The 13,883-nt window shown below is 48.9% G+C and overlaps 1 protein-coding gene across 2 annotated transcripts in view; it reads right to left on the bottom strand.

The window, feature by feature from the left end:
- Positions 1 to 172: 172 nt before the first annotated feature.
- The window catches only part of FARP2 (FERM, ARH/RhoGEF and pleckstrin domain protein 2), a 109,641-nt gene continuing 95,930 nt past the window's right edge, over positions 173 to 13,883 (bottom strand). The window contains exons 21-27 of one of the 2 annotated variants that reach the window (XM_036754571.1): positions 13,604 to 13,693; positions 13,191 to 13,273; positions 5,171 to 5,286; positions 3,016 to 3,128; positions 2,317 to 2,424; positions 1,831 to 1,982; positions 173 to 1,474 (exon numbers count right to left, since the gene is read on the bottom strand). In XM_036754571.1, coding sequence (XP_036610466.1) covers positions 1,384 to 1,474; positions 1,831 to 1,982; positions 2,317 to 2,424; positions 3,016 to 3,128; positions 5,171 to 5,286; positions 13,191 to 13,273; positions 13,604 to 13,693 — 753 coding nt within the window. In that variant the 3' untranslated portion in view covers positions 173 to 1,383. Of the gene's footprint in view, positions 1,475 to 1,830; positions 1,983 to 2,316; positions 2,425 to 3,015; positions 3,129 to 4,563; positions 4,728 to 5,170; positions 5,287 to 13,190; positions 13,274 to 13,603; positions 13,694 to 13,883 lie in introns of both variants that reach the window. The other variant, XM_036754570.1, reaches the window with a different exon arrangement.

Here is a 13,883-nt window from a genome sequence, read left to right as displayed (position 1 = left end):
GAGCTCCCTGAAGTTAGGTCATTGGTCACAGAGGTCTAAGGAGGGCGCCATTTTCTCCCCACCAGCCAGCCAACCTGATCCTGCTTCTTAAAATGGACTGCTGGGTGAGCAAGTGATGGATGAGAAAAGAGCCTTGGACAAAGTCAGCAGTAGACTATCCCACTTGAGAAAATGACCTTTCAAAGTACTTTATTCATGAGTAGTGGGCAGTGTCCCTAACCTGAAAAAAGATGACAAGATGTGTTTGCTGTGAGATGGTGTTTAATTCTAACTACACGTACACGCATTAGCTTGTAACCAAGGTCTGTCTAGCAAATACATATCTGTACATCTCAATCCAATTCATGAAAAAAGGGCACTCACCAATAAATTAAATAATGTTTTGCTTGTAATGGATCTTCCATTGTTAGGACACAGTAGTGACAGAACATGAAGCTTTGGGCTCTGGCTTCCAGAGGTATCAGGTGTCCGGTGAAGGAAGAATTCTGAGGGTATCTCTGAGGGCTAGGCCCCTCCCAGTGCAGACCCCCAATACCCATCTCGCCCCTCTCACTTAGGCCCTCTCTGATGCTACGGCCACCGGATCAGGCTCCCTCCCTTCATCCCTTCCTCCACCTGGGAGGACCTTTGAAAACACTTCCAGAGCATTCGGGTTCTGCCAAAGGGCTCCCAGGTGCCTTTGCCCTGAGCATGAGTGAAATGACATCCATGATGGGTACATGCTAGCCCCCAGGGTTGAGGGACATGAAATTAATTTGGCCAGACCCGTATTGAGCTAGCACCTGTCTGTCCAAAAATGTCCAACACTATGTCCTTCCCTTAATCCTTACCCCAAATCTGGGGGTGGGGAGTGGCAGGCATGATTCATCCCATTTCAAGGACACCTTCCAAGGCTGCTTGTGAGCCAAGCCTTGTATATCCAACACCCTTTCCCCACATCGACTTACAGTGAAGCTGCAGCAACCCTACCAAGCCATCTCCTGGGGGATCTTCCAAAGGGACGCTCTCCCTGGCGTGGGTCAGAGGCCCCGAACATCTGCCTGAGGTGCCCAGGCCTGTCAGGGACCAAGGGCCCCCAGGCTTGCCTTTCCAGACATTGTGAGCATCGCTTTCTAGTCCCTGTGTGTCCCCAGACTCCCTACAAAGGTAGAGAAGTCTGGGGAAAATACCCTGGTCCTACAAACCTAGAATCACGTGCCCCACAATGAGAGGAGGTGGAGCCAGAGTCTGGGTGACCTTGGACAAGCCCTCCCCCTGGCTCTGGCTCTCCTCCTCATCCTCCCAGTTCCCTCTCCCAGGACTCCTCTTCCAGCATGCAGACCCTTCCTTTTTTCCTTTATTAATAATCTCCAGCTATGCCACATGGGCCCCCAGGGCTTCCCGTCAGTTGCTATGGGCATCTTTGTCATCACTGGCCATCACCAGGCTGGTTCTCCCAGGAGAATTGGTTGCTCTCTTGATCACTTCCATCCACCTGGGAGAGAGATAGGGAGAGTCCTGGTGACTGGACAGTGTCTCCTCAGGCCCCCAGGAAAGTAAGAGTCAGAGAAAGACAGAAGCAAAGGCAGGTGTCGGCATCAATGGTTCCTTTCCAGACTCTCAAGAGTGTCCAGTACCAGGAAGTCCATCTTTACAAAGTTGTTTAGGGCCCTTGGGCTGGCTCTGAGCTGAAGCCCTCACACACAGACTTGGCCCCCCAGGCCCTGGCATCGATATTGCTAGGGGGCCAGCAGGGGGCTACTGAACCCCTCTGATGCTCCCTGGCTATAATCCCCTGGAGAGGAGATAAAATAGAGACCCTAGAGCCCTGTCCAGCAGGAGGGAAGTTACCTCTCAAACGTGTATTTGCTCTCAGCCCTGAAGAAATAGACGTGAGATTTGAACTGAAGCTTGAAGATGAAATCCTTGTGAAAGCCATCAGCCTGCCCAGGGATGCTGACCGTGTAGCCCAGCAGGGGAAGACTGGCCAGCGGGTAATCGTCCTGAAAAACAGTCCATAGGCACTCGCTGAGGCCCACTGGCCACCCTGCCCTTGGTGCCTCAGCTGCACGTCCCTCAGCTATCCCAAAACAAGAGGGCTCTGAGAACCCAAGGGGCTTGTTCTGGCTCGCTGCTCCCCACCCCCCACCTCCTATCCTCACTGTCATAAGTGTCCTCCACACCACTCAGATCCCTCTGCCAACCTCAGAGAGGAGACCCAACCTTTTGTGAGCTGTCAGGGAAACGTATTAACTGACTGCAGGATCCAGCTTCCTGGATGGGCTCGACTGGACCCCTCCCCATCCCCCAGTGCCAGCCTCTGCACACTCTTGGTACCTGGTGAGTTTTGTAGAAAAACAGGCAGAAATTGGTGAACACCACCCAGAGCTTCTGCCAGCCGCTGCTGTTCTTGAACTTCCTCAGCAGGTATCCTGACAGCTGGTTCTGGGAAGGCACAAGCATCGAGTGAAGGCTGAGGGAGACAGCCCAGCCCCTCGCCCACCCAGGCCCTCCAGGTTTCTCATCATCTTAGCACCATCATAAATAGTGAGGATCCAAGGTACCAGCTTGCAGGTGTGCAAGTCTAAAAAGTCTTATCAGCACAAACAACTGACTGGACTCATGAGATCTGAATTCCAATCTGGAATAGCTGGGGTGGCTGTAAAAAGGGACCAGCCTGTGTGAGCCCCAAGATGGCAGCCAGCCCCCCGTGGGCCATCTGGTCAGAGTCATGAACACCCACCACAGAGACTAGAAAAAAGGCCACAAGGAGAGAAGGCATAAGGAGAAGACAGACACCAGGAGAAAGTGTGGAAGGTTCTTGGGGGGAGTCAAGCCAGCCCACCCACCTAGCCAGAAATGCCATCAGAAGTCGGCGACTCACCAAGGACAAGGCTTCCGGGCTGGGATGGGAGAGGGAACCCTGCCCGTCCTGCCCATGGCCATCAGGGGCTCACGGGACTCCAACCTTGAAAGCACCGAGGTGCTTGGGACAGAGGCAGAGATCTAGCTCTATGGAGTCACCGGAGTTTTTACCTGAATCATGCACAGGTAATCTGTGAGGGAGAGGCTGTGATTCCGGTACCAGCACACATGGGTGATTGTATTGGCCTTGGGGCCCTGGCCCAGCAAAGAGCGAGGAGGGAGCTCTGGAGAAACAGCAAGAGAGCAGAGGACTGAGCAGGGACGGACGAGAAAGGATGGCCGAGGCTCGGGCCAAGCCCGAGGAAAAGGAGAGTCCAACAGCGTGCAGAGCCCCGGTGAGCAGCAGAAACCAAAGCGACAGCATGTGACACTGATGTGTTAGGAGGAAAGAAAGCACAGGGAGAGCAAGGGGGGCCAGCTTGGCCTGGCCTGGGCACCAGCTGCCTTCCTACATTGGGGGGTCCTCTCCGAGCATCCTCAAAGCACCCAGAGCCTGGTGCTGGGCATCCCAACCGACCTCATGGCTTAGGAGCCCAGTTACTGACCGAATAAGGTCTGGGGGAGACGATCCCTTGTAGGAAACTGGGAGCCCCCTAAGCAAAAAAGAGGCCTCGAAGACAAGGACAATTGATCAATAAAGATGTTTTGCACAAAATGATTGACTGAACTACATCTTATTTTCCCATAATTTCACAGAATTTCAGAGGGCGAAGGCAATTTAATTTAGCCGATACCTCTCATTTGCCAGCTCTCACTAATGAGGCTGCTTAATTCTGGCTCAAGAAATAAAGTATAACTGGCCCCCATTCGTCTGTCCGTCCACCTTCAGTTCCCTTCAAAGGCTCCCAGTGACGTGAGGAGATGGCAGGCTCTCCCTTGGTGGGCCTGGCCATATGGGGAACCTTGGCAGCCCAGCTCAGCGGGCCTCACCCAAAATCTCTAATGAGAGGAGCTCCTCCATGTGCCCACGTCAAAGAACAAAGAAGTGATTTGTCTCCAAGCAGTCTGGACAGCATAAGCGGCCATGCCGCAGGAAGGCCTGGCCAAGGGAGCACCTGGTGGGGCAGGAGCCTCTGTTCACTCCCCTGTTAAATGAAGGGGCCAGGTGGAGTGGCCTTCAAGGCCCTTTGCATGATTCTGGATGCAATGCAAGGCAGAGAGGGAAGAGGGCAGAGAGGCTCTGGGCCCAGAAGTTACTGGGGCAGTGAGCTCTGGAAGGCAGCAGCCCCTCAAGAGACCTCAGGCGATAGTGTCTGTCTGGGTTGGTGACAGCGGTGGCCATGATGAGGACCTGAGACAACTCCATCTCCCCTCCACCCTCAGGCTTACAGCAGGGCACAGCCACTCCCATCCTGTTTTTCATGTATGTGTGCATGTGCACCGAGTGGACGTGCGATCCAAGCAGGCACTCATCCATCTGGCCCACACTCCTCCAGCATTCTCTCTAGGCCAGACTCTGGGAGGGGGAAACAAAGATGGCGGCCCCCTGCTCTCTGGCTGCACCACAATGGTGTCTCTCCCCACCTGACCACACAAATGAGATGAGAAAATGAGAAATGAACGGAAAGCCCCAGAGCATGGGGGCTGGTGGGCTCCCAAGGAGCCACGTGAAACAGGCAGACAGTGAGGAAGAGATGAGGTGTCAGCCCCAGAGGGTACCTCAACGGCCACACTGTGGTCAGTCATGGAGACGCTGGTGTTGCGGTACCAGCACACGTGCATGGTGGTATTGGCCCGGTGGTGACTCTGCCTGTCCAGGGAGCTATGGGAAGAGTGAGCATCCTCTTCTGATTCCTGTTCTAGAGAGACCTCTCCAGAGGGTCCTGGGGGAGGAGAAGGGAGCAGCAGCTGAACCAAATGGGAGGGAAGCAGGGGCTTGAAGGAACTAAACCAAACACACTCACCAGAGCACTGACAGAACTCCATGACCCTGTGCTGCATGCCAGCAGTGCTGGCCAACTCTAACGGGGGGGGGGGGGCGCGGGGGGCGGGGAGTGCTCCCACATGCATGAATGTGTGTGTGTCCCCATGTGAGCCCATGCATGCAGGCAGCTTCCAGAGTGGAGGCGGCCTGGAGAAAGGCCTTCTACAAGACAGGACCAAAGGAATGCTCAGCTCCTGCAAACCCACTGGCAAGAGAAACATCAAGGCCAGCTGGCCGAGGCTCATGAGGACCCCGAGCTGGGGCAGGAGAGACTGAAGCCTGGCCTCCTGCCCTCTGACTCTGGAGCTGGGCTCTTGAAAGGAACAGGGTGACAGCACTTACGGATAGAGCTGCCATTCCCACAGCTGTCCAGGAGCATGAAGGGCTTGTCCCCAGACTTGGCCACCTCAATGGCGAGGCTTAAATCGTCCATCCATTTGCCCATTTCTAGGTGAGTGCTACGATAAAGAGAGGGATAGCTCATTAGCCTGCCAGAACCTACCATAGCCACATGACAAAGGGCAGCAGTGGATGTGGTGGCGGCCTGCCTGGGGCACTCCACTGCCACCCTCCCACCCCATCTCCCACACAGCTGCCTCACCACCTTGGCTAGGGCCCCACCCACTCTGCAGCACCTGGACAGAGATGCTTGGGCCACCTACCAGCGCCTTAGGACCCCAACCAGGCTTTGAGACTTGTCTGGGACCATGAGTGGGAAAATAACTCTCACTCTGATCTCAATGGGGCAAGTTGGGGTCTTCTCAATTCAGCTGTAAGGGGAAGAGGGGGGCCCTACAGGTAACCTCTTGGGCTTCTGGGAGGGGAAGAGAAGGGGAAGGATGGCAATAAGCATTTATACAGCACTTAGTTATTATTTCATTTGATCCTCATAATAACCCTGGTGGGCAGGTGCTATTATTATCCCCTTCTACACATGAGGAAACCAAGGCCAGCAGAGGTTCAGTGACCTGGCTGGGGTCACCAGGCTAGCAGGTATCAGAAACCACATCTGGACTCGGTCTCTCCCCCTGGGGGCCTTGGTGAGTTAGTGGGCCCTATCCCTGGAGTTCAGCCCCCCGAGCAATCATGGCATGGAGGTGGCAGGGAGGGAGGAGCTGGCCCAGGGGACCCTCACCAAGGTTCTCTGCTTCCGGATCCCCTCCGCCTCACCCTTTCTCATTCTGTCTTGCCTGAAGCCCCCTGGGCTCTTGTAGTAGCAATTAGATCTGAAGATCTTTCCCACCCATTAATAGGCCATGTGACCTGCTTATGTCACAGGAAGCGAGAGCGAGAGCGAGAGAGAGAGAGAGAGAGAGAGAGAGAGAGCGAGCGCACTAATGGCTGCTAATGGTGGCCCTCGTGATGGTCAGAGCTGAGCAGGCTGACTCAGCTGCGCTGTGAGTTTGTTTTGAGGAAGACCCCAGCAGGGGGTCGGAGAGGCCTGGCGACGGCGAGGCTCCAGGCTGTGATATTGTGTGTGGAATGTTTTACTGCTGTGACAGACTGGATAAATCTGGTTCTCTGGGGTCTGAGTAAATGGTTTACTTCTTCTGCCTTCTACGTGGAGAGTCTCCTACACTTCGCGACACAGAACCACAGGGGCATAGTCACGATTATCACTGATGTGGTGTTTATTGCCTTACTGCTTCATTTGCAACTAGGAAGATGGGATCGCAAGGTTTAAGATCTCTAGAGGTAGAAGGGCTTTAGAAGAAGAAATGATTATCCCAGGATGGGAGGATGTAACTTATTGCTCCGTTGCAAAGGAATGGTCTAAGGGCACTGGTACAGACAGGAGGACCCAGAAATTTGAAGTGATGCCTCAGAGAAGTTACTGTTGAGCCAGGAATGTGGGTCCCAAGAGCAATCTCTAGACAAGGCTGGATTTTACTCACAGTCTATCATATCGTATGTGAACACAGAGATGGACTATTAAGAGATAGAGCTCAGACTCAGTTGCTGAAATGTCTGAGAATACTCAGCCTATACCACAGCAAGATGGAGAAACTCAGGTGGCAGAACAGCAGGAAGCTAACAGCCTTATAAATTCAGCTAGAAGGCAGAAGGAGCCAAGGAAGTCAAGAGTGCACCTCAGTTCAGCCCAGGTTGAGCCCAGCAGGCGGTCTGGTTACCATGGTAACAGGGGCAGAGAATCTAGACAGGAGGATACAACGTCAGAACCTCAGGCACAAGGTGATACTTTGTCACATGGTACTTCTCACAGAGAGAGTGAGACACTGTTATACTCTCAAACAGAAATGCGCCCCATATAGCAAAGGAGACAGGAAACACAAGATCATACTATTCAGCTGAGGGAGGTTTTGGAAGATGTTACACAGCAGGAAATCACAGATATCTTGAGTAGGCTCCCCCAGAGAATGGGAGAACTGTTAATAACTTGGATGGTGAGAATCGGTGATGAAGGGGCCGCAGGAGTGTCTGCTGATTCTGTGGATTGTATGAGATTCGTAAGTATTAGTCGGAATTCCTTTGTACAGCAAGCTTTAAGGGATTATCATTCGCAAAGAACTAACCAAACAACCAGTTTGTTGGCTTTGGCTGCAACGGGCTGTAAATAGGAATATCCTGCTGATACTATGTGGCCTACTACAGATAGATACTGGTATTCGATTAGGGACTGTACAAGAAGGTTAAAGGAGGAGGTAATGAAGACTGCTATTATGTTAGGGAACACTGCAGTTTATTATGAAACTCCCTTGGGAGTCTCTCATAGGAATTTGATCATTAAGACAGCACCCCCCACTTATAAACATGTGATTCTAACTTTGCTGATTGCAGAAGTAGGGAATCCTCTCTCTTTCAGAAGTACTGGATAAGATTTCACAGTTAAGTGACTACAGAGTCTGGGGAATTAATAAATTTCCTCAGGAAAGAATGGTACAAAACCAACAGATTCAATGCTGTAATGGAATGAAAAGGAGAGAAATGTTTACTGCTCTACTGAAAGGAGGGGTAGATTTTAGAAGAATAGATGGCATTCCAACTGATAAGCTATACAAAATGTACCAAGATAAGGGGCTTAATAGAAAACAGAATAGAGAAGTAAGAACTGCCCCTAAAATCCTACAGATCTTGAACCCTTGTATCCAAGTGAGTCACACCTTCAAGGAGACTAAGGAATAGGCTGAGCCCCAGCTCAGATTAAAGAAACACACAGATGGGATTATAGACCCCATATTAATCTCACTACATATTGGAAGAATGGATCACATACTATAATTAGGGCATTGATAGACACTGGGGCAGAGGCTAGTTTGATTTATGGAAACCCTGATGAATTTAAGCATGGAACTTCTATTACCATCACAGGACTAGGAGGGGCTGAAATATCAGCCAAACAAGTGAAACTGATGATGAAAATTGGACAACTGCCTATGAAAGAATATACTGTGGTCATTGTACCCATTCCTGAATATATATCATTGGAATAGGTTATATTGAAAGGCATGACTCTGAATTTGCTTGAGGGGAGATATCAATTTGCAGTAATGAAGACAGGAATTAATACAATTTTAGTGGGTAAAGTAAAAGTGGATCCAATCACTTTACCTGAACCTTCCAAAGTAATTACTTTGAAGTAGTAGCGTGTGCCAGGTGGGCAAGATGAGATTGCCAATACCATAAAGGAATATGTTGAAGCAGGAGTGTTAGTCCCTACAACCACTCAATGGAATAATCCTGTGTGGCCAGTATGAAAGTCAAATGGAACATGGAGAATGATGGTGGATTATAGACAATTGAATAAAGTGACTCCACCCTTGTATGCTGCTGTTCCAGATACTGTTACCTTAATAGAAAGGATCCAGAAATATGATGGGACTTGGTAGGCAGTTATTGATTTGGCCAATGTTTCTTTATGATCCCAACAGACTCCAAACAATGGGACCAGTTTGCTTTCATGTAGCAGGGCTGTATACCAAGTAACTTCAATTCATCCAAATGTTCAGCCACAGTCCTATGACAAATAGTTGGGCTATGCAGACATCCTTATGGCAATCATGTAAAAGTACAGCTTACCCACTACATAGATGACATGACGATACAGGGAGAAAATGTAAAAGAAGTGGAGAAGAGTTTGATACTTTTAATTGAGCATATGGAATGCAAAGGATGGGAAATTAACCTTGCAAAGATTCAAGGACCAGCTCAAACAATAAAGTTTTTGGGCATACAATGGAATAAAGGGCTGCGAGAAATTCTCCCACAAGCTCTACAGAAGATTCAAGATTTTCCTATCCCCACCAATAAGAAGGAGGCACAAAAGTTCATAGGACTGTTTTGATATTGGAGACATCACATTCCACATCTTGGACAAATTTTGAAACCCTTATATAAAATTACCAGGAAAAAATATGAATTTGATTGGGGACTTGAACAGAATAAAGCTTTTGATGAAGCTAAAGCTGCTATACAGTTGGCTTTGGATTTATGGCCTATGCAAAGTAGACCAGTGGAATTACAAGTGACTGTACAAGATGACTATGTGAATGGGAGTTTATGGCAGAAACAACAAAGACAAAATGTACACTTAGGATTTTGGTCAAGGAAACTACCTTCATCTGGATTACAATATATACCTTTTGAAAAGCAGTTATTAGCTGCATATTGGGCTTTGGTGGAGGCTCAATAACTGACTCTGGGCCATGAAGTGATATTAAGGCCTGGAATCCCGATTATGACTTGGGTAATGAGTATCCCAGCATCTCACCGAATTGGACATGCACAAGAGGCTAGCATAATTAAACGGAAATGGTATATTCAGAATAGATTGAAGACAGGCAAAAGCGGAGTTTCTGCTCTACATGAATCTACAGCAAGCATTGACATTGACGGAAATGACAAACTCCCTGAACCAAGGCAACAGTTGGTACAATCCTTGGTAAAATGGAATGACAGATATGATGGACTGAGTGAAGACAGAAGAAACATGCATGGTTTACTGATGGGACAGCAAAATATTTGGGCCATAAAAGACAATGGAAAGTAGTAGCCTATAACCCATGTACCCAGAACTTTGGAAAGTACTCGGACAGGTGGAAGTAGTCAATATGCTAAATTTATGGCAGTACATCAAGCTATTAAAACAGAAAGGAGGACAGTGTCATATATTCACTGATTCGTGGGCAGTAGCTAATGGGTTAGATACATGGATGCCAATGTGGAAAAATCAAAATTGGGAAATTCATGATAAACACATTTGTGGCAAAAAACTATGGGAAGATATATGGGACATGTCTTTAGTTACTACTTTGTCAGTTTTTCATGTAGATGCTCTGTGGCCCTCACTATGCCAGAACGTGAGTACAGTACACATGCTGATCAACTAGCAAAGATTGCTACTGAACATATTGTCCCTACTCTGATACCAACTGATGATCTGGTACTAGCAAAACGGGTCCACCAAACAGCTGGACATTTAGGGGTCCAGGCCACACATCGGGGGCCACAAGATCAAGGTATTAGTATCTCTTATTCATTGGTAAAGCAAGTAACAGAGGAATGTCATATATGTCAATTAGAAAAGGAATGAACTGTTCCTCAGGTAGTAACTGGAGAAATAGCAAGGGGAAAAGTTGCAGCCCAAATTTGGCAGAGAGATTATATCAGGCCACTACCCCAAGATAAAGGATGCAAATTTATATGTACTTGTGTTGACACCTATTCAGGTGTTCTAGTGGCTTGTCCTTATAAGAATGCAGCCCAGAAAAACACCTGTAAAACTCTAGATATCGTAAGTCTATACTATGGAACCTCAATGCAGATTCAAAGTGACAATGGGTCACATTGCAAAGGTAATGAGATGAAGAGATATTGTGTATTGAACAATATTATCCACAAGCATCTGGTTTGATAGAAAGAATGAATGGATTGTTGAAAGAACAGTTAAGAAAGTTAAGTTCTAATAATTCATATCAACATTGGAAGGAGAATTTGTTCACTGCTTTATGTTATTTGAATAATAGATCATTAGGAGGAAGTACACCTCCGGCCAGAATGATGACCCTGAATCTGCAAATTAGAAAACAGGAGACACATAAGATCCAAAATATTGAGTACTGGCCTGTGAGGGCAGATGTCCCACCACTGCATCCAGGAATACCTGGTTCAGCAGGATATGATTAATATTGTTTAGAAAACTTTTGGTTGGATAGAAAAGAGATAAGAAACATCTCTACCGGGATATGTATGAGAATCCCCAAGAATCATTTGGGACAGGTATTACCTAAACCAGGATTAGCAGCTCAAGGAATACATGTATTGGCTGGAGTGATAGATTCTAGTTATCAAGGAGAAATTATTGTAATACTTCAGAATTTGGGTGGAGAACTTATACAGTTGTGTAAAAATGATAGAAGAGTTCAACTGATCATTATTCCTTATGAAAAGTACCTCTTGTAAAAACTGACCCTCCTTCCAAAATAACTATCAGAGGAAAGGAAGGATCTGGTTCTATTGATAGAATAAAACTGGGGGCTAAAGTATGGGTAAAACGGAGGCCTGATGATGTTCCAAAGGCTGCACACGGGAAAGACAATACTGTAACAGTGGTCTACCCAGGAGAAAATAATTATGAAATTGTACCCTTGACTTGTATTCTACCATGAATGAGGCTATGACGGTCTCTTTGTTTCTTTTTGGCTTCTATTAAACTTGTTTGTGAGATTTGTTTTCTGCAGGCTTACTACCATCCACCTACAGATGCCCGATCGCTTAAGCCAGATGTCACCCTCTGATGCGTTTGGATGTCACCTCTGGATCTGTCCACAACAATGATGTGTCATCCCTGGACCTGGCGTCAACTGAGTTCCAGATGCCAGCTTGCTAAAAACTGACCTCTTGAATAGGACTCAATCTCCTGGGGCAAGGACAGCTCTATATCCAATTTCAGCAGGAAGCAGCTTGGGAGGACAAGACCTTCGCACTTTATCCCAGGATTCTGAGCCCCATTCATTCGAGTGGGGAATGATGACACTGTTTCATATACTCATCTTGTGTTATCCCTGTCATATTGTTTTGTAAAGTTCTGTTGACACCCAGTTATCCCAAAATTCCCATTGCCTTAAGTAATGGATAAGACCTTGGGGCCAAATACAGTAGCAATTTGATTTGAAGATCTTTCCCACCCATTAATAGGCCTTATGTCACAGGCAGCTGTAAAGGCAGTCCGTACACGGGAAGATCTTCCCCGCCCATTTGAGTAGGCTTTGGGGGTGGGGCTCTCAGGGTCCTGGGGGAGTGGCTAAGACTGGAGCCAATGGAAGCCTGTGGTGGGAGGAGCTTGCTGAGAGGTTGGAGCAGAGCTAAGAGGCAGTTGGTGAGAGCAATTGAGAGCTGAAGGAGAGAGGAAGCAGTCAGCTAGCTGGAGCACAGCTTGGAGATTGCAGCGGAAGCGGCAGCGATGGCGGCAGGTGCTACAAAAAGGCAAGACTGACCCTCGTGGATACCAGAGAGTGCTGAGCAGGGGCTTGAGGCCAGTGGGTGGTCTTCTTGCTGGAGGGCCCTGGCATTGGGGGGGAAGCACCAGCATGGCTTGGCTTGCTGCCATAATGTTTTTCTGTGGCCTCCTGGTCACTATTGTGAGATGGGCATACTGGTTTTGGAAGATTCTTGCCAGCATGTCAAACTGGGGACACTGGTCCATGGGTCTGCTACTTTTGAGTTTCAATAAATGCTTTAACTCTTCTGCCTTCTACTTAGAGAATTCCTTCTATCCTGCGATTCTGGACCATTCAGGCACATTCATGGTTATCTTTGAAGTTATGAATTCTGCCTTAATGATACAGAAGCCTAAGACACATGCGGTGGGAGGAGCTTCCTGACAGGAAAAGGAAGTTATGTCACAGGAAATGCAGAAAGAAGGAAAGAGGGGGAGGGGGAGAGAGGGGGGGAGAGGGAGAGGGAGAGGGAGGGAGAGGGAGGGAGAGGGAGAGAGAGGGAGGGAGAGAGAGAGAGAGAGAGAGAGAGAGAGCAAGCGCACACGAGCAAGCAGTTATGGCTGCTAATGGTCGCCCTTGTGACAGTCAGAGCTGAGCAGGCTGACTTAGCTGTGCTGTGAGTTTGTTTTGGGGAAGACCCCAGCAGGGGGTCGGAGAGGTTTTGGGATGGCGAGGCTCCAGGCTGTGACTGGCTGTGTGTGAAATGCTTTACTGCTGTGATAGATTGGATAAATGGCTTGTGGGATCTGGTTCTCTGGTGTCTGAATAAACGTTGTACTTCTTTTACCTTCTTCATGGAGAGTCTCTCATACTTTGGGACACAGAACTACATAGGCATATTCACGATTATGGTGGATGTTGTGTTTATTGCCTTACTGACGCAGCGCTGCATGGCCAGAGCGTACCTGGCGGCCACGACGATGGTCTTTGGGACGGAATAAATGGTGAAGCAGTGGGGCACGGACCACTCATTGTCACTCTCCTCCACCTGTGGGTAACAAGGATGAACTGAGCAAGGCTCGGCCCTGACCTCTGCTCGCTCCCCAGGAGCCCCTACGGCCGGCTACTTCAGGTCACAAGCACTGCCCAGGTTGACTCTACTCTGGGTCTAGGAGGCAAAGCTACACGTCAAGCACTCCAACGGCCGCTAGCAGCCAAGGCTCCCTTCTTACTCACCGGTGGGTCCAGCACTATTAACTGTAAAGCAAGCACAGGGGACAAGAGTCATCGTGAACACAGGCAGGGTAGCCTGGGCTCGGCCCTTCTGGGAGGTACCAATGTCTGCAGCCCCCAGCCCTCCCGGCCAGGCTCTACTTACCAGCATGCCGTGCAGAGGCAGCTGACCGTGGATTTTGAAGTGGTTGGTCCCTGTCACTCCCTTACTTGTATACAGTAGTATGTCTGAGAACTGAAAGACAGGAAAGGCACAGAGGGTTGAGGACAGCTTGCCAGCCATGACCTGGGTGAGACAAGTGGCTGGTCTTGGGGTCCACGTGCTTCAAGCAAGGTCAATGCCAAGGGTGGTCATGGGGAGGCTGAGAGGGCTGGTTCTGGAGGCTCCTTATCTAGTTTAAAGAGCTCTTGTGTTTCCATGAGAT

The sequence above is a fragment of the Trichosurus vulpecula genome, chromosome 4 (assembly GCF_011100635.1).
Source record: "Trichosurus vulpecula isolate mTriVul1 chromosome 4, mTriVul1.pri, whole genome shotgun sequence".
Taxonomy (NCBI): Eukaryota; Metazoa; Chordata; class Mammalia; order Diprotodontia; family Phalangeridae; genus Trichosurus; species Trichosurus vulpecula.
The sequence above is the reverse complement of the archived record's forward strand: the minus strand, read 5'-3'. Positions and strand labels throughout refer to the sequence as shown.